Source organism: Ursus maritimus, unplaced genomic scaffold (assembly GCF_017311325.1).
Source record: "Ursus maritimus isolate PB19 unplaced genomic scaffold, ASM1731132v1 scaffold_9, whole genome shotgun sequence".
In the NCBI taxonomy this organism is placed as follows: Eukaryota; Metazoa; Chordata; class Mammalia; order Carnivora; family Ursidae; genus Ursus; species Ursus maritimus.
Genome location: NW_024427107.1, coordinates 61508732 through 61535794, shown reverse-complemented (window position 1 = coordinate 61535794; position 27063 = coordinate 61508732). Strand labels below are relative to the sequence as shown.

The 27063-nt window shown below is 37.3% G+C and overlaps 1 protein-coding gene across 3 annotated transcripts in view; it reads right to left on the bottom strand.

Annotated features, from left to right (window-relative positions):
* Nucleotides 1-27063, bottom strand: part of COL14A1 (collagen type XIV alpha 1 chain) — a 207997-nt gene that overhangs the window by 165447 nt on the left and 15487 nt on the right. For all 3 annotated transcript variants that reach the window (XM_040625803.1, XM_008689298.2, XM_040625802.1), the window contains exons 3-5: nucleotides 17748-17864; nucleotides 10010-10153; nucleotides 5652-5741 (exon numbers count right to left, since the gene is read on the bottom strand). In XM_040625803.1, the coding sequence (XP_040481737.1) occupies nucleotides 5652-5741; nucleotides 10010-10153; nucleotides 17748-17864 (351 nt within the window). The remainder of the gene's footprint in view (nucleotides 1-5651; nucleotides 5742-10009; nucleotides 10154-17747; nucleotides 17865-27063) is intronic.

Here is a 27063-nt window from a genome sequence, read left to right as displayed (position 1 = left end):
GTACTCTCAGCTAAGAGGACCTAGAAGCAATGACATTCTAGATGCAATAAGCACATCTAGTGGTCGTGTCTTGGTTTCTAAATACCATTTTCCATGAGAAGAAACCAGGACTTCTTGAAGAACTGATTGATTTCTGAGCAGGGCAGAAAAAACACAAGACTCTGAAATGTAACATTTATGCCAGAAAGTAGGAAAAGCTTAAAGAATGATAGACATAGGGGAGAGCTGGAAATAGCTCCCACTGAACAAATCTGGAAGAATTTGAGCATTGAAATAAATAATGATAGCAATGGATTATATTCCATCCTGTAAAATAAATATCCGTGAGTCCATATTGATACAAATAGACAAACAAACGTGGGACAAGGGAAAGAGCTCCCTTACAGTAGAAAACCAGCTAATACCTGCAGAGTAAACAATGGAGTTGGGAAAATTACCATTTTATAAATAGCATAGTAGCAACTGATTGGGGCAAGAATCTTCAATGAATGTTAAAACAAGTAGGTAAAATTTTAACGGGAAAAACAGTATTTTCATAGCCTTAAAATATCTCCTCACAAATTATTTATTGTAAGGGGAAATAGACTTCATATTAACCAGGAGTTTACAAGTCAAGAAGTTCCGCTTTAATGATCATATAAGAACAAGAGACAAGATATTGAATGCGTTCAGTGTGGGAAGTTGGAACTGATACTTCTCAAGCAGCACCCCTAAGGGCTATACGCTTACTGAAATTATGGGCTAGAAAAATACCTGCTTTCCAGCAAGGAAGATAACAAAGAGTTTATATTGGCCTAAGCTCTGTGTGGAAGAAAACTGTCTCTCCTATGAATAAACTCAGAGTGTCCCAAGACAAGAAATAAACATAAATCATTACTACAAAAGAGAACCTCACTGGAGAGGCACAGTCCTAAACCATGTCGTGAAAAATTCCCACAAATGAGCTCACAAACCAATGTGACACATCAAACAAGAAAACAAGCACCACCAAAGAAAACCAGTATGAAAAAAGAAGAGAAGAATTTAGTCCCAAAATACTTTAGATAATGTAATTATTGGGCTCAGAATATAAAATAAATATGATGGACCTATTGTAATAATTTTTTTTTAAAATCACTAAAATGGAACAAAGTACCATAAAAATTATAGCAAAATTATTAAAGAATTAAATGTAATTCCTAGAAATAAAAGATTTACTCATTGAAAAGTAAGATAAAAAGCAGATTTGAAAAAGGAAAAGAGATAATTAGTGTGCTAATAGAAAGGTAAAGGAAATTACCCAAAATGTCATTGATAAAATTAGGTAAAAAATATGAAAATGAAGAGACATGGATCATTGGAGGAGACTATCTATGAGAAATCTAATTTAAATACAGAGAAAGAGAGGAGAGAAAAAGGAATAGATAATTGAGGAAAAAAATATTTGAAGAGCTAAACATTGAGAACTTTCCAGAACTGGTGAAAGACAGAACTCTTTATTCTGGGAACACAAAGAAATCTGCAACTAGGCTATTGTAGTGAAACAACAGAACTCTCAAGAGAAAGGAAAAAAAGTCTGAAAGGCATCTAGAGAGAAAAGAGAAATCACCTAAAACAAACAACATTTAGACTGACAACAGGCTTGTCAAAAACAGGAACCAGAAGATAGTGACACATCTTCTAAATGTTTGCAGACAACAACTCTCAACCTGGTACCCAGCTAATCTTTCAACATCAAGGGGGAGGTGAAGATATTTGGGGTATGAATAAAGTTGAGTTTATCAACACAGATCTTCTCTAAAGGAAACTGAACATGTAGAGAAGGTCTGACATACAAGATGGAACGCTGAGCAAATAAATTCATAAACATGGGAAAACCTAGACAAACCCTAGCTGTCAAAATAATAATTATTAGAAGTATAATAACTTCATGAGGCAAAAAATAAACTAAATGTATTTGCCATGAATTGTGTTAAATACAGGAGATGGATAATTGAAGTTAATGTATTACAAAATCTTGTGTTGGTTAGGAAATGGCACACATACGGATTAGCTTTAGACTTTGATTTTATATGCATGTTAAAATTTTAATTATAACCATACAAAAAATACAAAAGGAACAAATACCTTTTAGTTCAGTGGGGGGGAGGCTGCGTTTAAAAAAAAAATTGACCAATTCTAAATAAATAAGGCATACAGGAGGGAAAACATAGAGGGAAATATACAGTAATAGAAAGCACAAAATAAGTGGCAAATCCAAACTTTTCAGCAACTTCAACAAATCTAAGTAGACTAAAGTCACCATCAAAAAACAGAGATCCTAAGAGATACTATTACAAATCTAACTGAATGCTCTTCACAAGATTACTCACCTTAAACCTGAGGACATGAATAGGGGGAAAGTTAAAGGACAGAGAATCAATGTATTATGTGACTGCTAAAGAAAATTAAGCTAGTATTGCTACATATTAATATTAAACAAAACTCTCATTGAGTCAAATATTGAATTACTAAAACTAAGAGAAACATTACAAAAGAAAAAGAAAAAATCACTGGGAAAATACAACTTTTGTTTACATGTACCTAGGCCATTATTTAATGGAAAACTACCGGGGTTACAAAGAGAAATGGACGAATCATACATTAGAGAAAGAGATTAAATTTTTCTCATTGCCCACATTTAAACAATAAGTCTCCACAAATTTTTAAAAAATATTCCAATCACAATGCAATTTGCTAAACACCAAAAACAAAGAAATATCTTTTTAAAACTCTCCATAAGTTAGAAATTAAATAATACAATCCTGGGGCACCTGGGTGGCTCAGTCACGTGAGCGTCCAACTCTTGATTTTGGCTCAGGTCATGATCTCAGGGTCGTGGGATTGAGCCCCGTGTCAGGCTCCACACTCAGTGCAGAGTCTGCTTGATATTCTCTCTCCCTCTCCTTCTATCCCTCCCTCTCTACCCCTCCTGCACTCTCTAAATAAATAAACAAACAAACAAATAAATAAATAAATAAAATCTTTAAAAGAAATTGAATAATACATTTGTAAGTAACATACAACAAAGAAGATGAATAAATTGCCTCTACATAAGTTAACATGAATAACTCAAAAAAATCTAATATTGTGTTATAAAAAGGTGAGTTGCAAAAAGTTATATATATTATAATAAAATGTATATAAAATTTAAGATATAAATGCATAATTAGAATATGGTTTCAGGATTCACATATATGTAATAAAATGATAAAGACACACATTAGAATGATAAACACTGAATTTGGAATAACGGTAACCTCTTAAGAAGAGGGGAAGGGAATATATAGGGAATATATATATCTATACATAGATAGCTCCAACTATATTTTAATACATTTATTTTCTTAACTGGACAAAGTCATTTATTACATTATTTTTATATGTGCTGTATATCTGATATATTTAACAATAAATTATAATAATATAGCTAAATATAAATATAAAATTATAAATTATTAGACAAATAAGAAAATGTTTCATAATCCAAGAAAATCAGAAAGCCAAGACATCCATAAAAGTTAAGAATAGTATAACTGTCATGAATTTTTAAAAACTGCATTAAAAATTTTCAAAAAGCATGAATAAAGTTGCAAGGTAAATAATACACCAAGAGAAGATATTTGCAAAAATATGAAAATATAAAAGAAAAAGTTTTAGTATCCCAAATGTATAGAAAACTTCTATGTATTCTTTAGAAAAAAACAAAAAACACAAAGCAAAAATAGACCAAAGATGGGCAAAAATACCAATGACCACGGAAGATATGAAAAACAAAAGGGCTTAACCTTACTAGTAATCAAAGAAATATAAATTAAAGCAGTGAAACAATATTGGGAAAAGACTAAGTATTAAGAATTTCAAATGTTGGAAAGAATATTTATGTTTTAAAAATAAATTATTGAAAAAAGTATCAACTTGATAGGCCCTATCGAAAATTTTAAATTTGCATATCCTTTAACCCTGAAATTCCGTTTTTATTTTTTATTTTTTTTAAGAGTTTATTTATTTTAGAAAGAGAGAGAGCAAGCACGAGCAGGGAGAGCGGCAGAGGGAGAGGGAGACAGAAATCCAAGCAGACTTCATACTGAGTGCAGAGCCTGATGCAGGGCTCGATCTCACAACCCTGGGATCATAACCAGAACCGAAACCAAGAGTCGGATGTTCAACCAACTGAGCCACACAGGCGCCCTTCCACTTGCAGAAGTATGTTTTCCCAGCACGGTTGCAATCGTGAAAACAATGAAGTATCTAAATGCTCAGCAGTATGGAAAATAGCTAATATATTATCTGGCACTTAAAAGGAATGAGGTACACGAATAATGACAGCTAACATTACTTACTGGTAGGCACTATTCTAAGTATTTGACACTTGTCAACACTGTCAATCCCTAAGAAGTCTATGAAATAAATTCTACAGATGAAGAAACAGAGACATAGAAATCAGGATAACCAATATAAATCATCCAAGGTTAAGGCAAAGGCAGGCTTTGAATTCAGGCAGGTACATAGCACGTTGATGCAATTTACCACTAGGTTATCGTGCGTCCTGTATGAAGTAACACGGAAAGTTCTCAAAGTGAAAAAAGCAATGCACAGAACAACGAATGCAATACGGCAAGCTGTGCACATATGTCTGTATACTCACAGAAAAGTGACTGAAAAGTCACATGCCAGAGCATGAAAATAAACACTGGGGGAGGTTTTTGGGTGACAATTTTTTTAGCTATTAGTATTTTACGTTTTTCATAGACCCTTGCATTTAGTTGTCTTTGCATTCAGTGAAGATTTACTTAGACACCTGTTACGTACCAGAAATTACTAGCTACTGAGGAGTCAGTAAGGAGCAGAAAGAGACACAATCATTGTTCTCTTGGGTCGTACAGTCTAGGGGAAAAGCCCAACATTCAGATTATAAGTAAATGTAAAATTATAACTATGGCAAATGCTTTGAGGGAAAATCAGTTGTCGTATGAGGGCCTGTAAAGGAGGACAGTAGTCCGGGAAGGTTTCAAAGAAAGTGATGACTGAAACGAGCTTTGCAGGAAAAAGAGGAGGCATTTATGCAGAGAGGTGATGGGGGAGAGTGTCTCATGGAGACAATGCCGCAGAGAGAGACCAGATCTTTAAAGGATCTGAAAGAGCCAGCAAGACTAGAAAGGAGTGAGCTGTTTGATGAGGAAGGAGAGGAAGGGACAGGTAGGTTCCAAGGGTAGGCAGGGCTTGGAGGGCCAAGAGCAGTGGGAAGCTATTGAATGGGTTCTAAGGTGTGCAAGGTCAGATTTGTTTTGAAAAGATTCCTCAAACTTCGCAGTAAAAATAAATTGAGATTTTGCTATCTAATCCTGTACATCAGAAAAAGAAATGGCAGCTTCGCTGAATATCGGCAATAGACATGGAAAGAAATGAGCAGATTCTGTCCAGTATTTCAATAGAAAATAAATCCTGGGTGAGGTACTGAAGTTGGAGAGGAAGGGAGAGAAAAGTACTGACAGTTAGCAGATGTAAGGAGGGAAGAGTGACATGCGGCTGAGGGAAATTTCCATAACAGATCTGCATTCTTCCAACGTTATTAAAACAACCCCCAAAATGAGCAAATCCAAAAAAAAAAAAAAACCACAAAAAAATCTCACCTTCTTCTGGTGGAGTTGGTTTGTTCCCATTTCCTTTATCCACAACCTTGATTCTGGGTTTTGGTTCCTTTCTTTTTTCCAAATCTTTAACTGGAAGAAAAGGAGAAACACAGCAACATGTCATGTTAAAGTCTAAAAGAAAATATTCAATGAATTTTACTAAAACCCTTGCAAGTTTCAAGAGTATTAGGTAGAAACTAGCTCCGTGGTAGAATTCCATTCCCAAAGATTGGAAATGCTATTTTATTTCAACCTTGTCTTTGGAAAGTGTGGAAACACTGAAGGAATTGCTTTGGTCGAGTACTCACAACGGGTAGATGTCGCAAATACATTCGACCTTTCGTAACTGCTATAAAATCAGCATGATTATCCCCATTTCATACATGAGGGAAGGAAAGACCAGGAGGCTAAGTATTTAAAGCATATTTCATAAAACCAGAAAGTTTTGGACCAGGATTCAAGCCAGATCTTCTAGTCTCTGAACAATGCCTATGAGTTGGCCCCTGTTCTAGATAGATCTTGGCCATGAATATCCTCATTTGGCCTTGGTCTGTCTGCCAAAGAAGGTAGAGAATCCAAAATAATTTCCTTTCATACTTAAAGGGAAAAAAAGCTTCCCTCCTAATAAGTAGTAGTATTTCTTTGTCAGTCATTATGAAATATTCAGGGGCCCAGAATTAACATATCCATACCAATCTACTCCCCCATCCCTTCACTTGCCACTGCTTAAAACTCCACAGCAGTTTCCTGCTATTGCTTGGCACCTCAACTTGTTTGCGTCAGCTCAGACCACCGCCAATGGCAATGGTTTCTGCACAGATAAAACACCCATGAAAAGGCAGAAGGGATCCTCTGGTGAGATACTTCATGTAATTGTTGCATTCACTTCACGGTTATCAGCAGATTTATTTCAGGGCGGGCTATGTAAGGGAAGGATGATTTCCTCTGAACCATCCTTCCTGCCTTCTCTAGGACGTTAGTCCATTAACCCTGTCTCTATCCGCGCCCCCCCCCCCTTTCTACGGCTTTCCATCCCTTTGCTGAAAGGGTTTGAGACTTGCCAGTTGCCAAGGTCATGTTGCTCTAGTTCTGTTATTTGTTTCCTTAGAAACCATCCTTGGCTTTCTGGTACCTAGAGGTTAAATCCCAAGATTCAAAAATAATAAGACGCCTTGATCCTACTATTCCCACTGACCCTCTAACTTTCTAAGTCCATTTTTTCAGACCTCACTCTCTGACTTCTTTATAAGCCTTGACCCCTTTGGAACACCCTCTTCTTTAAATTCTTTTCTTTGTCAGTTTTACAAAGGCATTATTCTGGATTTTCTTGTGTTCCTCTGACCCCTCCTTTAGATTCTCATTTTTTGGATCCTTTTTCGGCTTCCATTCCTGAAACATGATCATATACTAAATTTGCCCGCACACCCCGCCTATAATTTTATCACCCCACAATTTTAATGCTCACCCTTCTGTGGATAATTTCCAAATCTATATCTTCAACCCCACCCACCCATAGGCCATGGCCTCGAATTGAAGAAATCTGCAATTTTCATATGAGAACAATTATGCTGAGCGGTCATAGAAGCAGAAGCAGAAATAGATCTGGCAAAGAATAATTCCAGAGGTGGAGACGCAGGGAAACTTCACAGGAAAGGTGACATTGGAGCCAGACTTTGAAAGATGAGCATGATTTTGCAGGCAGAGATTAGCAAAATGTCATTCCAAAGAGGAAAATGGTGGCCAAAGAGAAATTTTGCCAAAATTTGCCAAAATAAGGCCATAAACCATTCTGCTATATGATATATATCTATTTATATCTATATCTATATCTATATCTATATCTATATGTATATATATATAGAGAGAGAGTGTCACTTTCAGTTGTGTCCCTAGGTTACATATAAGATGCAACATATATGTCACACCAAGCTGCTGTCTTCCTCATGCAGGAGGCAAACTAAATTGGAAAACAGACTGTCATAAGCGAAGTGGCATTAATCATGACAACAGCAACCATGCCCCTACTATGTGCTGAAGTGAGCTAATCCACACAGTAATAGGCATATAACATTACCCCCACTTGCAGATGAGAAAACTTGAGGCCGTGCTTGATTTGCTCGGCCAAATCCACACACCAGATCAGAGATGCCTTTCTATCTTCAAGATCCAATAGCACTATTTCTCATGCTTCCCTATGTATCAGAAGATGGACTCATGAGGACTTCAGATCTCTACACTTACTGTAATCCTATATGTACAGCATTTGCCTGGATCGTCATTTTCCGGGACCCAACCATGGAAGTTTTCCAGGGAGGGGACACCAGGCTTTAACTCCATTTCACATGGAGCAAAATGAAAAAGAAAACCGTCCAAAGTTATTTTAATATCATTGTTGCAAACTTTTATTTGGAAGAACTAATGCCTGACAACCATAATGATGTAGCTAAATATATATATATGCTTACATGTAAGTTACCCAACTTTCCAATTATATGGTCTCAATAAGATTATTTCAGCAGAGTTAAGCAAGCTGAAAACAACTGAATTTCCTTTGTGTTGTTTTGAATAAATTGCTATTGGTAAAGCTTTTTCAGGTTCCCTGTTTCTTAGGCTGCTCAGTCAATGGACCATTTGGAATAACCAATTGCAATGCATTCAGTCTAAAGTAAAATGTCTCCGTGTCCTTCCACTGCTTCTCATAAACTTTAAGAAGAGTTATTTCGCTTACTCATGTCGGAATGTCAGTGGCCAGAAACAGAAGTGCAGTGCCAATAAAGGCAGACAGAGGCTGATTTATATTGGAAATAACATAAAAACGTTTTCCAGAGCTTCCAGATAATGTGAATCTCAAAAGAGTGTCATGTTTACAACATCTGCACGTCCTACTGACAGGTGGATTTATCAAATGTCTTTGTGTTCAGAAGTTTCAAGAGGTAGCAGGTTAACAAAGTTGGTGCTTTTTTTTTTAGGTTAAAAAACTCACAAAATTTATTCATAAAACATTACTTAGAAGAGGAAGGGAAAAAAAGGAGAGAGGGGCAGAAAATCCAGCTAGAACCCTGCTGCACACACAGTTCTAGATTCCTGGATAAATCCCAGAGCCTCCCAGATGTGTGGATTAATCTAATGGTAGGATTTGAAAAACTATTGTTATTTGAAATGATGTCCAGAATTTGCTTCAAAATTAGGGCAGAGTGGTGGTGGTGGGGGGATAGTATATAAAACAAGACTGGCCATGAATGGCTAATTGTTGGGTGACTGATGGATACTTAGGGGTTTATTACATTATCCTGCTGATTTTTTGTAATATGTTTAAAATTATCCTTTAATAAATTGGAATTTTTAAAGAGTCTATATTCACAATGAAGTAACACAGGAAGTTAACCAGGACAGGCCTCTTCTGTTTGCACTCACAATACACAAAACTTTGCTGTCCACATATGAATGGCCACTCCCAGGAAGAGGGAGTTGCTGGGGTTTCTGCTCATGAGAATATAAGGTCCACAGGGGCAGTGATCTATCATGTGCCCAGTGCCTAAAATAAGGCCGACACTTAGTAGCCATGCAATATGTAGTTGTTAAATGGGAAAAAAAGAATAAATGAATGAATGAATATCTATCTCCTGAAAGGCAGAAGAATCACAACCCGCAAGAACAACTTTTAAACTCAATATAAGGAAAGGCTTTCTAATGACACGGATTGGGCTATTCTTCCCTTCTTAGAATATCTCTGCATGCCCTGCCTTTCCCTGTCTGCCCAATTTACTATTTGAGAATTGGTTCAAATATGAAGCCATACCCCATCCATTCTTATCCCAGCCCATTATTGGGACAGAGAGAGCGCCTCCCTTCACAGAGCCCTGAATGTATCTCTCTCCCTAATACGTACCATGTTCACAGAGCTGTTTGTCATGGGACCTGGCACATAACAGGCCAACAATAAAAGTCAACTATTAATTATAAGAAAGAATTAAATTCCTTGTTGTATAGATTGTTTAGGTAGAGGCTAGGGCTACTATGGCGCAGGTGTAGGCCCCTGAGTCACTTGGTAAGTATTCACTGAGCACCTATTAGGTACCAGGTAGACGAGATGTCTGGTTAAGGTTCCGAGGACAGTGTGAAGGAGAGCATTTAAAAAGTAAAACTTAGAGGATTTAAGTAGGCATGCAGTGAAACAGGATAAGGGAGGGGCAGAAATGTATTAGTGATGGAAGGAACTCATGGAAGATTTCACTAAATATCTTTCAAGATGTCTTCATTTAAACAATCCAATTTTAACCTATTATATTTACCACAGACTCAAACTCAGAGCTGGAACAGAGTCCCATGGTAGCACTTTAAGGACTGTAAATACGTACTTCTGAATTGACCTTGGACTGGTTTGCTTTCTTTGTCTTTATTGTATGCAATAATTTGAACTGTGTAATTCTGGTCTGGCATAAGACCTTGAATAATTGCTTTAGTTGCAGTGTTCTGGAGATTCAACTGATTGGTTTTGCCACCTATAATAAAACAAAAAGATAAATCAGTACTAAGAAACAGGTTAACTGGATACATTAAGAAAATTTATTAATCAGCAATCAAGATTTTAAAAGGTGAAAACATTTAAAAATATATATAATGGTGCACATGCACATAGTACTTAATTTTAATATATTGTTCTTTCTCATTCTTAGTTGTACTCTTTGCATTAGATAACTTGTCTCATTTAGACAAAACACATCCACAAAAATCTTTCATCATAATGCATTATTGCTTTTATACACTAAGGAAAGCCATAGTACAGGATTAGAAGACAGTAAGCCCTCAACAACAGACGCAGTATTCAGGAAAAGAATTCCACTTAAAAGTGAAGGGAAAGATACAGGCAAACTGAATGCCATTATCTATGCTGGAATCTATGCTGCTTTGGTCTCTCTAAACTGAGTCAAAACATCCCTAAAGCATTAGCAATTTAATTATCTTAAATCTGAGCATAACTGGCTCAGGATATTGGCGGAATGAATCATTGCCCCACTACTTAAAAGTTAGCTTGGTTCCTGAAAAGATTTCAAACCTCCATTATCTCTCCATCAAATTAGACTGACATCTAAGGCTTTCCTGGAAATGCTGTTGATTAAATACTCAACTTTTACGCAAAATTCCAAATATGCTTTTCTTTTCTAATTTCTGGCAGCAGTTACTAAGTCTGAGAAGAGAAATTTAAAACTTCCGCCCCCACTCACACTAACAGCGAAAAGGATCTGAAATTTGCTGAATGAATTAAACATAACTAAGATTACAATATATTTTAATCATATTTTCATAAAATTAATGATGTTGTGTCTGAAATTTGATGCTGCTATCATCCGTGCTGCCTGCTACGAGAAGGCAGAACTGAGCCTCTTTCTTGACAAAAGCATTTATGTCCAAGATGTTAAACCTGGTTTCGCAAACGTCTATTATTTAAAACTTATCTACTACAAAGTGCACCAAATAATCTTTCTTAACGTGAGTTTCGCTTAAAAAAAAAAGTTTCTTCGAATACTCAGTATTAGAATCTCTCTCTGAGAGGCATAGGTGTATAATTTTACTAAAGGTTTTGAGAATTCTGCAATAAAAAAGCTTTAAACTCTTTAAAATAGGACTTCTTAAATTTCTTTGACCATTAAACCATTTGGTTGTATAACAGCTATTAGCATCTTGCAGATTACCATGGACCTCGCTTTGGGAAAGAATGGTATAAACTGTATTTGAAACATGGGCTAAAATGTCTACATTTTGTGTCTGGATGCATTTATTGCTCTTTTTATTTACTCTACTTATTTTATGCTCGATCAAGTAGATAACAGAGTGTCAACACTGTCTTATTGGTTTGGGTCACTGTAGTAAGGACACTGGGTCACTGGAAAAAAATTATAACCAGTATTCATGAAGAAATAATTTGCTTTCACTCTCAATTTTTATTTTGTCTCTGGAGGTGTTTAAGTAAGAGTTGGAGGTTTGCTTCGTGGGTGTGCTACAGCAGGGGGGATTGAAGGGTCTGGCTGAGATTTGGTTCGAATCAGTCTTTGAATAAACACCTCATCGTGCAATTGATGGGCCATAGGGTATTTCTATTTTTAACTTTTTGAGGAACCTCCATACTGTTTTCCAGAGTGTCTGCTTTTCATTCCCACCAGTTTTCATTCCCACCAACAGTGTAAGAGGGTTCCCTTTTCTCTGCATCTTTGCCAACATGTTATTTCCTGAGTACTTAATTTTAGCCATTCTGATAGGTATGAGGGGGTATCTCATTGTGGGGTATTTCCTTGATGCGGAGTAATGTTGAACATTTTTTCATGTGTTCGTTGGCCATCTGTATGTCTTCTTTGGAGAAATGTCTGTTAATGTCTTCTGCCCATTTCTTGACTGGTTTATTCATTTTTTGCCTGTTGAGTTTGATAAGTTATTTAGATTTTGGATACTAGTCCTCTATCTGATATGTAATTTGCAAATATCTTCTCCCATTCCTTAGTTTGCCTTTTAGTTTTGTTGATTGTTTCATTCACTGTGTAGAGGCTTTTTATCTTGATGAAGTCCCAGTTCATTTTTGCTTTTGTTTCCCTTGCCTCTGAAGATGTGTCTGCGTATCTAGCAAGAAGTTGCTGCAGCCGAGGTCAAAGAGGTTGCTGCCTGTGTTCTCCTCTAGGATTTTGATGGTTTCCTGTCTCACATTTAGGTCTTTCATCCATTTTAAATTTATTTTTCTGTATGGTGTAAGAAAGTGGTCTAGTTTCATTCTTCTGCATGTCGCTGTCCAGTTTTCCCAACACCATTTGTTGAAGAGACTGTCTTTTTTCCACTGCATGTTCTTTCCTGCTTTGTCAAAGATTAGTTGACCATAGAGTTGTGGGTCCATTTCTGGGTTTTCTATTTTGTTCCATTGAACTATGTGTCTGTTTTTGTGCCAGTACCATACTGTCTTGATGATTACATCTTTGTAATATAGCTTGAAGTCTGGAATTGTGATACCCCCAGCTTTGGTTTTCTTTTTCAACATTCCTTTGGCTATTTTGGGTCTTTTCTGGTTCCATACAAATTTTAGAATTGTTTGTTCTAGCTCTGTGAAAAATGCTGATGTTATTTTGATAGGGATTGCATTGAATGTGTAGACTGCTTTGGGTAGTATAGACATTTTAACAATATTTGTTCTTCCAATCCATAAGCAAGAGATGATTTTCCATTTCTTTGTGTCTTCTTCAATTTCTTTCATAAGTGTTCTATAGTTTTCAATATAAATCTTTTAACTCTTTGGTTAGGTTTATTCCAAGGTATCTTATGGTTTTTGGTGCACTTGTAAATGGGATCAATTCCTTGATTTCTCTTTCTGCTGCTTCATTATTGGTGTATAGAAATGCAACAGATTTTTGTACATTGATTTTATATCCTGTGACTGCTGAATTCATGTATCAGTTGAAGCAATTTTTTTGGTGGAGACTTATGGGTTTTCTCGATTGAGCATCATGTTGTCTGTGAAGAATGAAAGTTTGAGTTATTCCTTGCCAATTTGGATGCCTTTTATTTCTTTTTGTTGTCTGATTGCTGAGGTTAGGACTTCCAGTAATATGTTGAACAACAGTGGTGAGAGTGGACATCCCTGTCGTGTTCCTTACCTTACAGGAAAAGCTCTCAGTTCTTCCCCATTGAGGATGATATTTGCTGTGGGTCTTTCATATATAGCCTTTTTGATATTGAGGTATGTTCCTTCTATCCCTACTTTCTTGAGGATTTTTATCAAGAAAGGATGCTGTATTTTGTCAAATGCTTTTTCTGCATCTATTGAGAAGATCATATGGTTCTTGTTCTTTTATTAATGTGGTGTATCACATTGATTGATTTGCAGATACTGAGCCACTCTTGCAGTCCAGGAATAAATCCCACTTGATCTTGGTGAATAATCCTTTTAATGTACTGCTGGATTTGATTAGCTAGTATCTTGCTGAGAATTTTTACATCCATGTTCATCAGGGATATTGTTCTGTAATTCTCCCTTTTGGTGGGGCCTTTGGTTGTGGAGTCAAAATAATGATGGCTTCATAGAATGAATTTGGAAATTTTCCTTCCATTTCTATTTTTTGGAACAGTTTCAGAAGAATAGGTATTACTTCTTTAAATGGTAGAATTCCCCTGGGAAGCTATCTGGCCCTGGACTCATTTGTTGGGAGATTTTTGATTACTGATTCAATTTCTTTGCTGGTTATGGGTCTGTTGAAATTTTCTATTTCTTTCTGTTTCAGGTTTGGTAGTTTATATGTTTCTAGGAATTTATCTATTTCTTCCAGATTGCCCAATTTGTTGGCAGATAATTGCTCATAATAGTCTTATAATTGTTTGTATTTCTGTGGTGTTGGTTGTGATCTCTTCTCTTTCATTCATGATTTTATTTATTTGGGTCCTTCCTCTTTTCTTTTTGATAAGTCTGGCTAGGAGCTTATCAAAATTGTTAATTCTTTCAAAGATTCAGCTGCTCATTGTGTTAATCTGTTTTACTGGGTTTTTAAATTTTCTATATCATTCATTTCTGCTCTAATCTTTATTATTGCTCTTCTTCTGCTGGTTTTAGGCTTTACTTGCTGTTCTTTTTCCAGCTTCTTTAGGTATAAAGTAACATTGTATATTTGAGACTTTTCTTGCTTCTTGCGGAAGGCCTGTATTGCTACATACTGCCCTCTATGACTGCCTTTGCTGCATCCCCAACGTTTGGACTGTTGTATTTTCATTTTCATTTGCTACCATGTATTTTTTAGTTTCTTCTTTAATTTTCTGGTTAACCCATTCATTCTGTAGTAGGATGCTCTTTAACCTCCATTTGTGATCTTTCCAAATTTTTTCTTATGGTTGACTTCAAGTTTAATAGCATTGTGATCTGAAAATATGCATGGTATGATCTCCATCTTTTTGTATGAGTTGAGGCCCAATTTGTGACCCAGTATATTATCTATTCTGGAGAATGTGCCATGTGCACGTGTGAAGAATGTGTATTCTGCTGCTTTAGGATGAAATGCTCTGAATATATCTGTTAAGTTCATCTGCTCCAGGGTGTTATTCGAAGCCATTGTTTCCTTGTTGATCTTCTGCTTAGGTGGTCTGTCCATTGCTGTGAGTGGGGTATTAAGGTCCCCTACTATTATTGCATTATTATCAATGAGTCTCTTTAAGTTTGTTATTAATTGATTTAATATTTGGCTGCTCCAAGTTGGGGGCATAAGTATTTGCAATTGTTAGATCTTCTTGTTGGATAGACCCCTTTATTATGATACAGTGCCCTTCTTCATCTCTTATTACAGTCTTTGGTTTAAAATCTAGTTTGCCTGATATAAGGATGGCTACTCTTTCTTTCGATGTCCGTTAGCATGATAAATTGTTCTCCACCCCCTCACACTTTCAATCTGTGTTTTTGGGTCTATAAGTCTTGGATAAGCAGCATATCGATGGGTTTTGTTTTTTTATCCACTCTCATACCCTGTGTCTTTTGATTGGGGTTTTTAGTCCATTTATAGTCAGAGTAATTATTGATAGAAATTAATTTGGTGCCATGGTATTACCTGTGAAATTGCCATTCCTGTAGATTATCTCTGTTCTTTTCTAGTCTTTGTTGCTTTTGGTTTCTCTTTCCTGCTCAAAGGGTCCCCTTTAATATTTCTTGCAGAGTTGGTTTGGTGTTCCTGAACTCCTTTAGTTTTTGCTTGCCTTGGAAACTTTTTATCTCTCCTTCTATTCTGAATGACAGCCTTGCTGGATATAGTATTCTTGGCTGCATTTTTTTTCCCATTCAGCACATTGAATATATCATGTCACTCTCTTCTGGCCTGCCAAGTTTCTGTGGACAGATCTGCTGCTAACCTTATGTTTACCCTTATAGGTTAAGGACTTTTGTCCCTCACTGTTTTCAGAATTCTCTCTTTATCTTTGTATTTTGCAAGTTTCACTATGATATTTCTTGGTGTTGACCTTTTGGGTTTTGTATAAACAGCTCCAGCCTCCACTCTCTCCTCCTCTCTCCCTCTCTCTCTGTCTTCTCTCTGCAAAAAGGGCTTCCTTCCCTCCGTGGCACCACAGCTTTTCTCTCCCCCAATTCACATCTCTGAACTCACATCTGTCATGTTCTCTCCCTCTAATTGTGTAGATTGTTTTCTTAATCCTCAGATTGATTTCCTGGTTGTTCAAAATGATTTGCTTTTTGATCTAGCTGTGTTCAAGGGATGAGGTAAGTTCAGGGTCCCCCTACTACTCTGCCATCTTAACTCTCTCCCTAGGAATCTCTTAAACTTGAAAGAGTTTTCCTATGATGGCTTATTTCAGAACACAAACTGCATTTTCAGAAGTCAAAGTTATTTCAAAATTGGGCCATACTTCAAAAAGAAAATTCTGAACCAGGCTTGAGAACGAAATATTGCTTTCTGCAAGAGCATCATTTCTGTGAGCCAACATGAGTAAAGTTGGCATCAGTATCACTGAACCATTCTAAGGAGTCTGTTGGTAATATCTGTTAATAATCTTCTGGAAGTTTCCTTTTCCATGGCCAAGCAAGAAGCCAGGTGTTTCAGCTGCTTGCTTTGTTTGAGATTTTAAATCGACCACTGGGTAAGATGTCCACAATTATAAACAACGGGGCATCTGTCAGTCTTACTAAATGAGTTGGGAAAAGGACTTCAACAGCAAGGAGCCCGGGTCCATATAACCATCTTTATCACCAATAAAGAGGAAAAATTATTATAAGTATATAAATATATATATATGTGTGTTATACAAATATATGCTATTATTAAATATTTCTTACAGACTATGTGAAAATAGATCCTAGGAAAGGAAATGAGATCTGAGAGACATACTCAAATCATCTTTATATCAATCACGGGTAATATTATTAAGCCCTGACTATCTGGCAGTCACTGTTCTAAGTGCTTTACCTTTATAAATTCATTTAGTCCTCACAAGAAGTGCTTCCCAAATTTAACATGCGTAGGAGTCATCTGGGGATCTTTGTAAAGATCAGATGCTGATTCAGCAGATGGGAGGTGGGGACCAATATTCTGCATTTGCTCTCAGCTAATACTTGTGCTGATTCTCAGATCACATTTTGAGTTCCAAGCCTTACAACTCCATGAGGTGGGGACTAGTGCTGTTTGTGCATTTGACATAAGAAGAAACTGGAGAACGGAGAGGTTATATAACTCGCCCAAACGACATTTCTTATACACCACAGAACCAGGTGTGGAGCTCAAGCAGTTCATGTTGTTGACCCTCTCTTTGTCTCCATGACCCTGTGTAAAGTGGCAATTCCTCTCAATGCTTTGTATTGTTTTATTGATCATATTTGTATAATAAAAATATAAAATAGAAGAAAGAAAAAAATTCAACCAAAATTTAATTTTTTTTAAAGATTTTATTTATTTGACAGAGAAAGAGACAACCAGCGAGAGGAACACAAGAAGGGGGTAGTGGGAGAGGAAGAAGCAGGCTCCTAGCAGAGGAGCCTGATGTGGGGCTCGATCCCAGAATGCCGGGATCACGCCCTGAGCCGAAGGCAGACACTTAACGACTGCGCCACCCAGGCGCCCCTCAACCAAAATTTAATTTAAAAAATTTTGCGTAACTACTTTATCTTCATGATCACTAAATCCAACTTTTACTTTTCTTGTTTTATCACTTATTTTCACAATGTCTACTTAATTTTATCATTTTAATATATAATTGCTGAATAATATACTATCAAGCTAATAAATCATAATTTACTCAGCTGGTCACAAGCGTTGGCCTTCCAGTTGTTCTGTATTCTTTTTAAGTGTCAACAGACAAAAAGTATTCATACTATGTTGAAACAGAGGTAGTGAAGATTTTAATAGTCTGGAGATTTCTCCTGAGGAGAATTATGGTGAGCCCAAGAGTGACTCTTTAGACTTTAGGAACATTATTTCCTTGATTAGAGGGTAAGATTTCAAGTCCAAATATTAAATTTAAAAAAACAAACAAACTTTCAAATGCTTTTAAAGCAACACTCAATACTTCACATATTTAGTTATCTATGTGTAGAAAGTTGCTAATACTCTAGAAAATACAATCAACTGTTTTTACCTGAAGCTGGAGTCACGAGAAGTTTGTATCCACCAAATTTCCCCCGTGGAGCCTTCCATGAAATCTGTATACTGTCATGAGATAATACATTATATCTTAACCGTGTGGGTGGAGCCACTGCAAAGGAGACAAACATTGTTTAAATGTTGAAACATTTAAGCTGCCATTAAACTGAAGCATCAACGTCATGAAACAAAAACACATGACATCATCAGTCTCAACATATGCTCTTTCTATAACCCCATTAATGAATTAATCAGTTTGCACAGTGATACAAACCCAAGAGCATCTGTTTCTTACTCAAGAGATAAGCATTTATCAAATAGTACTGACCTTGTGACAAAGACCTATGACTTAGAGTTAAAATTTAAAACTCTAGTTGAGTTTAAATTGAAGCCAATCTTGTAAAATGTGTTCATTATGTTACAAGGATGATTTTTTTCCAACTTGGAACATGTAAGCTTTTATAATCTACTCTACTAGGACCTGTTTTGTGCCTTTAGGGTTTTTTCACTTTAGTAATCCAATATTTTTAATGATAAGGTCATTAAAGAAGGCTATTATGGATGTATTATAGTAATAAGATCTTCATTTAAAAACATTTGAGAAAGAGATTATAAAGGACCAAAATAAAAAGGACCAAATAAAAGATAATTATGTTTTATAAAGTATGATCCATTCTTGAAGTGTAGCTGATTTATATCTTTCAGAAAGATACACAGCATATGGTCATAAGTCATGCCAGTACCTTTAATATTTTCTGATAGTCCAAAAATGGGGAGGTCTATATTACTTCTTGTCTATGTCATTCAAATTTCATGCTTTTTCATTTCAAAAACATGTTTTTGGAAACCTACATCAGTGTTCCAGAATTTCAAAAGAAATACTTTAAGAAGATTTTAATTACTGAAATTAGTTTGTCAAAAATGCAAAGCTTACATGTAGCAGAAAAGCTAGCATTTACTACCCACCCTTATCCCTGCCTTTCTTTCTCACTTTAGGAAACAGAAAGAGGGGGAGGAAACGAACATTCTCCTTCATAGGTATGTAACACAATATGGGGTTTGGGCATTAATTTGATTTCAGTTCTGTCACTTATCAGATAAAGAAACTTGAGTGATTATTTTTTCCAAAACGTGATTTTTAGAAAAAGTGGTCTGTAAATGTTTGCTCCTCTTGCCTTTACTCCATCTAAGGGGTGATCTCAAAAGCTCATTTAATTCTTACAAAAATACAGTGCCATCCTGATTTTATATTTAAGGGAACCAAAGAGAAGCTAGTGACTTGTCCAAGTTCACATACTAGTGAATGACAATCCGTGATCCCAAGTGAAATGCTCTGTTTCTTCGGCAGAAAAGCCATATTAAAAAGGTACCCTTCATTGAGATAGATGAATGAGTAACTTAACTCCTTTACAAATTATCCACTCATTCAAAATCGATAAGCAGTGAAGATCACAATCTTAAGAGTAGGTATTCTCTTTCTGTTGCCCTTTGCTACCTTTTAGTAGAGAATGCTAGTCACGCCAAAAAAAAAAAAAAAAAAAAAATTAGCTCCCCATTCTCAATTTGACATGAATGGAAGAAAGAGTTGACATTTCTCTCATTATGGGAAAAGATGGTTTATCATAAGAATAACTATTTTGAAATTCAAGAGGAAGAAGAACTTAACATTGGATGAACAGCAAAACTATTACTATTTTGCTTAGTCTAGAACTTGGTGAGAATAACCTATTTATAGGTAGGCTCTTTTTTTTATATATTTTTTATTCATTTATTTGACAGAGAGAGAGAGAGCACAAGCAGGGGGAGCAGCAGGCAGAGAGAGGGGGAGAAGTAAGCTCCCTGCTGAGCAGGGAGCCTGACTTGGGGCTTGATCCCAGGACCCTGGGATCATGACCTGAGCTGATGGCAGATGCTTAACTGACTAAGCAACCCAGGTGCCTGTATAGCTAAGCTCTTATTACTTATGGAAGAACATTTAAAATAAGAATTCAGCCATTTTAAACAATATATGCAGTTTCTCTCCTAAATCTTGCCAGTGGTATTGTAGGTATCATTGGCCAAACTTATTACGAAGTTCTGCATGACTGTCCCGGTGAAAGACAGCTGACATGCCTGGGAACCATCAAGTGGAAAAGTACAACAAACAGGATGGAGGATGCAGTCTAGAATGTTGCAAGAGGATCAACCCATTCTGTCAGTACCCCAGGTGTGGTGACTTCTCAAGGAGGACAAATAAGTCAACAACATTCAGAATTCCTAAGTTAAAGATTAGAAATCGTTACAACATTTTCTACCCAGGCTACTCTTCTTTAAGGATTTTATTTATTTCTTTGAGAGATAGAGAGAGACAGAGAACGAGCAGGGGGGATGGTCAGTGGGAGAGGGAGAAGCAGACTCGCCACTGAACAGGGAGCCCAACTCCGGACTCGATCCCAGGACCCCGGGATCATAACCTGAGCTGAAGGCAGACGCTTAACCAACTGGGCCACCCAGGCGCCCCACCAGGCTACTGTTCTTTAAATGTGGTCTGAGTTTACAGCCCTGCCACATTTCTTTAGTCAATAGCCATAGCCATCTGAAGCCCCAAGAGAAAGTGATGAGGATAACAATGAGCATGCTCCAATGCCACGGATCATGCCCAGACAATACAGATGGTGCTCCAGACCCAGAACGGCATTGACTTCCATTGAACTACTCATGGAAACACAGTGTCAAGCAAATGCAACCACTAAATCCATCAGTGTTCAGCTTTTTAAACGATTTACAAATGATGCATATGACTACAGTCCCATCACGACTGCTAGCAAAAAGCAATACCACCGTTCTCTTCTATCAACAGACTACATCTATTGACAACATAAGCAAAAATACTCCCACAATCCATAAAAGAAAATCTTGGTTAGACACAAAGTTCCCATTTCCTTTTGTTTTTTGCCTTTAGGGGAAAAAGAGTGAACAGAAAAAATGCTAGTTAAGAAAGAAGGAGGCATGAGGTCAATAGTTTCGAACTTCCAAGTTAGCTCCTTTTTCTCTGTATGGAAAAAAGACATTGGGACTTGTGTCAGAGCAAAGGGTAGCCAAGATTGACAGAAATGCTATAAATGCAGTGCAGAAATCACTGCTCTTATCTCATGAAACAAAAAGTTGGGTATATTTGATGCCAGACCCCTGATTTTTCTTCTTGCAAAAGCACAAAGGAGGTGCTTCTACACATACACTTAACTTCCAGGAATAATTACAAATGCTGATGTGAATCCGACTCAGAATTTAATTCAGATTAGTTAAAATCCTAAGCTTTTTAAGAAGACAAAAAGAAGTGTAAAGTTTGATTTCTAGCCCACACCAAGAACCCAGAGCAAGCCAACCAACTCATTCCTTGCGTGCTGAAGCCAGGCTTCCTGTGTGGGATTGGGCCAAATACATTTGTGAATATGTGTGTTTCATCACGAAGGGGAATTGAGGAGGAAGAAGAGTGTCCATTCCTTATTTTCCTCTCTACTGCAGGGTTAGGCTTGTTACTGAAAGTATAAGGCTGTTTTTGTTTTGTTTTGTTGTGGGTGGGGTTTGTTTGTTTTTTTTTTTTTTTGAGAGAAGTTTTTTAAACCCCAGAATTTCACTACAATTATTCTCACAGAAATCAAATCTTGCAGGCAGAAAATGAATGTTTACATGATTTAATGAAGCCTCACTGTTATCAGTAGGCATTTGGGAAATTTTATTTCATAATGTGACTATTAAGGGTTAATTTTCCATCCTTCACTCCCTCCCTTCCCCGCCTCCTTCTCTTTCTTTTTTTCCTTTCTTCCTTTCTTTCACTTCAACTAAACAACTGAAAACTTGCTGTTTTGACATTTGACAACCTATGCAAAGATTTTTTTTTTTTTTAGAAAGTCTGTGCATATGTGTTGGTGGGGAGGGGAAGGAAGGGCAGAGGGAAAGGCAGAAGGAGAAGGAGAGACAGAATCTTAAGCAGGCTCCACGGCCAATGTGGAGCTCAACTTGGGGCTCGGTCTCACCACACCAAGACCATGACCTGAGCTGAAATCAAGAGTCAGTCACTCAACCGACTGAACCAGCCAGGTGCCCCCCAAAGACTTATTTCAAATAAAATATTTTCATTAATTTCCTGAAACACTACCCTTTATACAGGAATACTGAAATGAAGATCTGTTCTTCACTACCCATGATCACCTTCTGTCTGCCTCTTCTAGTACCACTCTGGTTTCTTCCCTGGGACAATGCTCCTTCTGCACTGCATGGGGCCTCAGCTGTGCTATCAGCCATATTCCCCTGGGTAAGAAAATAACTCAAACTGGGCCTGGAAGACTCTCCCAAGAATCTGAAACTTGTGTCCAGCAGTGGAAGGAAGGAAAATAGGCCATTATTTCATTGCAATGACATGCCCTAAAAAAAATGGTCACTGATTCCTAGAAGTATTATCCAGGGTGTTCCTAGGATCCCATCTTTTTCAAAGCTTTATTATTTAACTTTTACTTTAATGATATGAGCCACTTCGTTACCTGCCAGTAAGTGTGTATATGCATATACATATATATATATGCTTCAATTGGCCAGAAAAAGTTTCTTTTATTTGCAACCAAAAACCTCTAACTGATCAAGATGGAGTAGTATGGGCAGTGAGAACACGTTCTCTTTCAAGACGTGGTTTTGGGTGCAGTATCAATAGAACAACCTCTTATATTTATTAAGTAAATGACCTTTAAGCAGCAGAGAAGTATTTGGGTTATTTTCCCAAGGAATCTAAAAACACCCAAACAAACAACAAAAACCTTGGCTTTTTATCTCATTTTTCAATTAAATGCACTGTCCCGGGGCGCCTGGGTGGCTCAACTGGTTAAGGGTTGACTCCCAATTTTGACTCAGGTCATGATCTCAGGGTCCTGGGACTAAACCCAGCATCAGGCTCTGCGCTCAGCGGGGAGTCTGTTTGAGGATTTCTCTCCCTCTGCTCCTCCCCTCTCTCATTCTCTCTCAAATAAATAAATGAATCTTAAAAAAAAATGCATTGCCCAATGTTCTATAAATAGGAGAACTTAAAATATGAGAGAAATTTACTGTGGGATATACTGGGGGGTTCTTTTTATCTTGCTTAAAACCTACTATGTTTCATTTCATGACCCATTATAAAGATGCTGAAAAGAGCAGTGAAGAAAATATTTTCAACTGTCCAAATATGTTGACTACTACTAACAACAAAAAATATGTGTAAATTTCTTAACACAGAGATCTTTATAAAGTTAAATCTAGCTCTGATGCAAAGTCTCCAATTTTATATGCTTTGAGGTTTTTAAATGACAGTTACTTTACCTTCAGTGGTTTCTGCTTATAACCATCCAAAACAAATATGGCTGTAACCCAGTGCAGATTTACTATGAAATACTGAAAAGTTTTAGCCCTACCATTCTGTCATGTAATACACATTTTTTTCCTTACAGCCAACACAACAATATGTTTTCGGTGTTCCAGTTCATTTAACAACTTGTCTTGAAAAGAAGATGCTGGAATAATCTAGGTATAAACAGCAATTTTTGAGCCAAAGTGGGTTCATGTTCTCTGGAGAGGGAAAGTTCTTCAGCAAGAATTACTTGGAGAGACTAAGTGGTGGCATATTTTGTTGTTTAAGCAGTTTAAGAGGGGAAAGTTAATTTCCTGTATGCCTTTTAATACTGACTGTATTAGTGGCTTACAACAACAGAAATGTATTATCTTACAGGTCTGAGGGTCAGAAGCCTGAAATGGATCTCACTGGGCTAAATCAAAGTGTAGGTAGGTAGGGTTGCAGTCCCTTTTGGAGGCTCTCAGAGACAATCCATTTTCTTGCCTTTTCCAGCTTCTAGGGGATTCCGACATTCCTTGACTTGACTCCCCTTTCCATCTTCAAAGCCGTCAATAGCTGGCCAAGCCTTTCTTACATGACTTCACTCTGATGTTCGTTCCTCAGCCTCCCTCTTCCATATTTAAGACCCCTGTGACTGGGTCCAAATTGGACTCACCTAGGTAATCCAGGATAATCTACCTGTCTTAAAGACAGCTGATTAACAACTTTCAGCTCATCAGCAATCTTAAGTTCCCCTTTGCCATATAATATGGTGTATTTACAGGTTCTGGAAATTAAGATGTGTGCGTCTTTGTGAGCACATTATTCTGCCTACCACACAACCTTTTCTTTTCATTTCGTGAATACATGTGACTCCACAATGTTTGTAAGAATATAAAGTTTGGGAGTAATTTGTGTCGGCTAGCAAGTCAACACACCTGCCATTAGCAAAGTACTGTATTGAATGTCAAACACATTCACATGTGGCTTTGCAAATTAGTGTCAAAATTGGCCAAGCCGTAAGAACTCACTACTATGTCTGCTTTAAAAGTAGAAAATCAAGGGCACCTGACTAGCTCAGTCAGGAGAGCATGTGACTCTTGATCTTGGGGTTGTGAGTTTGAGCCCCATGTTGGGTGCAGAGATTACTCAAAAATAAATAAATTTGAAAAAAATTAAAAGTAGAAAATCAATCAGGGGCACCTGGCTGGCTAAGTCGGTAGAGTAATAGACTTTTGACCTCGGGGTTTTAAGTTCGAGCTCCACGTTGGGTATAGAGACTACTTAAAAATTTTAAAAATCTTTAAAAAAGTAAAAGCAGAAAAGTAATCAAATAAAGCAATTCACATTCTTTATTCTCTGCTCAAAATCAGTACATAAACGGTGTCATGGTAGATAGAAATAAGATTCAGTTTCTCAAATGTCTTACATACTTTCCTAAAAGCCAAAGAAGTTCATGACATCTGAAGCCTTTTCTTACTAGGATTTCCTCCCCATGTGCCCACCATCTTCCTTTTTGAAAGTTTCTCTGGTCTTCACTTCTAGGCCACTACATTCCCCTGACCCTCTTTACAATTGCTTTTTTGACAATTCCAATCATCCTTTTTCTCCTTTAACTTCTTAACTGTTGATATCCGCCATATTTCATCCTCACTTCTCTCCATCGGGCCATGCCTTTTTGGTTCACCTCTGAGACCTCAAAGGTCCCTATCAGCTAACCTCCAAGCACAAAACAATTCAGATATATTCCATGCCCTCATCTCTTTCACCTAAGCTCCAGACCACCCACTACCCATCAGCCATCTTGTCTTGAATGTTCCACAAGCACTCGAAGTTTCCATATATGTGTCTAAGACTGACCTCATCATTTTCAGCTTAAACTTGCTTCATTGCTTATTCTTTTATTTTTTTTAAAGATTTCTTTATTTGAGAGAGAGAGAGAGAAAGAGAGAGCTTGCACATGCACAAGCAAGGGGAGGGGCAGAGGGAGAGGGAGAGAATCTCAAGCAGACACATGATCTCATGACCCCAAGATCATGGTCTGAGCTGAAAGCAAGAGTCGGACACTTAACTAAGCCACCCAGGTGCCCTGTTTATTCTTAATCTCTTCAACAAATGTATACTGAGGCATTGTTCTGTATCAGAGATACAGACACTAAGAAGAGAACTACCGTTTTAATGAGCGTAGGTAGACAAACAACCACGACACAAAGATACAAAAGCAACAATAACACAGGGGTCAGAATTAAAGGCCCCATCTACTCAGTTCTCAAGCAAAAAGCCTTCGAGTCATCTTCGACATTTCCCTTTCACAACTCCCTCCACATCTAATCAGAAAACAACATCTATCCCTTCTACCTCTGAAATGTTTCTTGGATTCATTCCCTTCTCTCTATTCTCCTACCTGCTCAGGCCCACAACAGCTATTTTACAGAGAAGCCAGTATAGTCTTCTGATGGTCTCTCTTACTTTACTTACTCCTGTTCCCCAAGCCCCTTTGGTCCCAAATACGAGTATCAGCAATATTGCTCTCAGAGTCTCTTTAAGAAACAGAGCTGTTTAAAATCCTCCACAGCCTGGCTTCAGTATGCCTTTCTGTCTTTGTCTTTCACTACACCCCCCAGCCCGCCAAAACTTGTATGGTGATTTATCAGCCTACACGTCTGTCTCCTAAGCTGCTCGAAGACAAACAGTGAAATTTGACTCATTTTGTATTGTGAACCTGACACACAGGGCGTGCCCCATAAATATTCATTTAAAATGGAATTTGGTCAATGGCATCCCCAAAAGTATCCCAGAAGCGCTCTCTGTATGATCAGTTACTCTACAAATAGCCATTTCTGAATTAAGTTACACTAAGAAGGCAGCTCTGAAGGGCTTCGTGACTTGCCTGCCCTTTGTTCCAAAGGATATGTGTCTTGTATCCCACAGTTTAGATAGTAAGTTATCTGGGATTTCTAGTCTCACTTCCAAAAGCTTTCTTGTATTAATGTAAACAGGGGAAGCAGAATTTGTCTGTCCAACTGTTTCCTGTGTGTTGCATGAAGCAGTTGGAAATATGGCTTTAACACTATTTGAACATGCAAAGGGTCAAGTTCCATGCCTTTCCAAACAAGCATGCCTCACTTTAAGGAAGCAGGGTGTGGTGGTTCTTAACATTTGACTTTTCTATAACCGTAAATTCCAAGCCTCAGACGTGAATACTCCTACAATAACTTTCTTTATCACATGTACATACATTTCCTTGCTAAATGGATGAATGACTATTTCAGCACCAACATTTCTGTGCCTGCAAGCTTATCGTGTTTACCTAGTAATGGAGTTTTGCCTACTTACACGTGTCGTGCACTTACTTCAGAGGTTAGCACGCCTTTTTGCAAAAGGCCAGATAATAAATATTTCAGGCTCTGTGGGCTAGACAGTGTCTGTCACAACTACTCGACTTTGCAATGTGAAAGCAGGCATAGACATATGTAAACAAATATCTGCATTCCAATAAAACTCTAATGACAAAAACAAGCAGTGGGTCAGATTTGGCCCATAAATGGTAGTTCACCAATCCTACCATATTTTATAAAAATGAGTGGGAATTGAGAATAAAAATGCAGATTCCAGTAATACAGAGAGTAGATTTCAAAAACGAAGCTCAATGAAAACAAAGCTAGAAATCATTGGAAATGCTTACAATGGCATATCAGCGGCCTCTGTCAGGCTTTTAGTAACCTTTACACTATGTGCTAGTTCTTAAAGAAAGGAACAAAATAATAAAGACCAGGAATGAAGTGGTAGGAATATTTTGTAGACACTCTATTTAAGAGATAAGGCGTGACTGGGGTACATACACACACCCATTATAGCTCCTCATTAATGGAACAGACTTTGCAGCATGCAAATTTGACTTTTCCTAATTAAATCTGCACAGGCTCTTCAGAAGCATGTGAAGAATGAGTTGCTTAACAAACCACCACAAAAT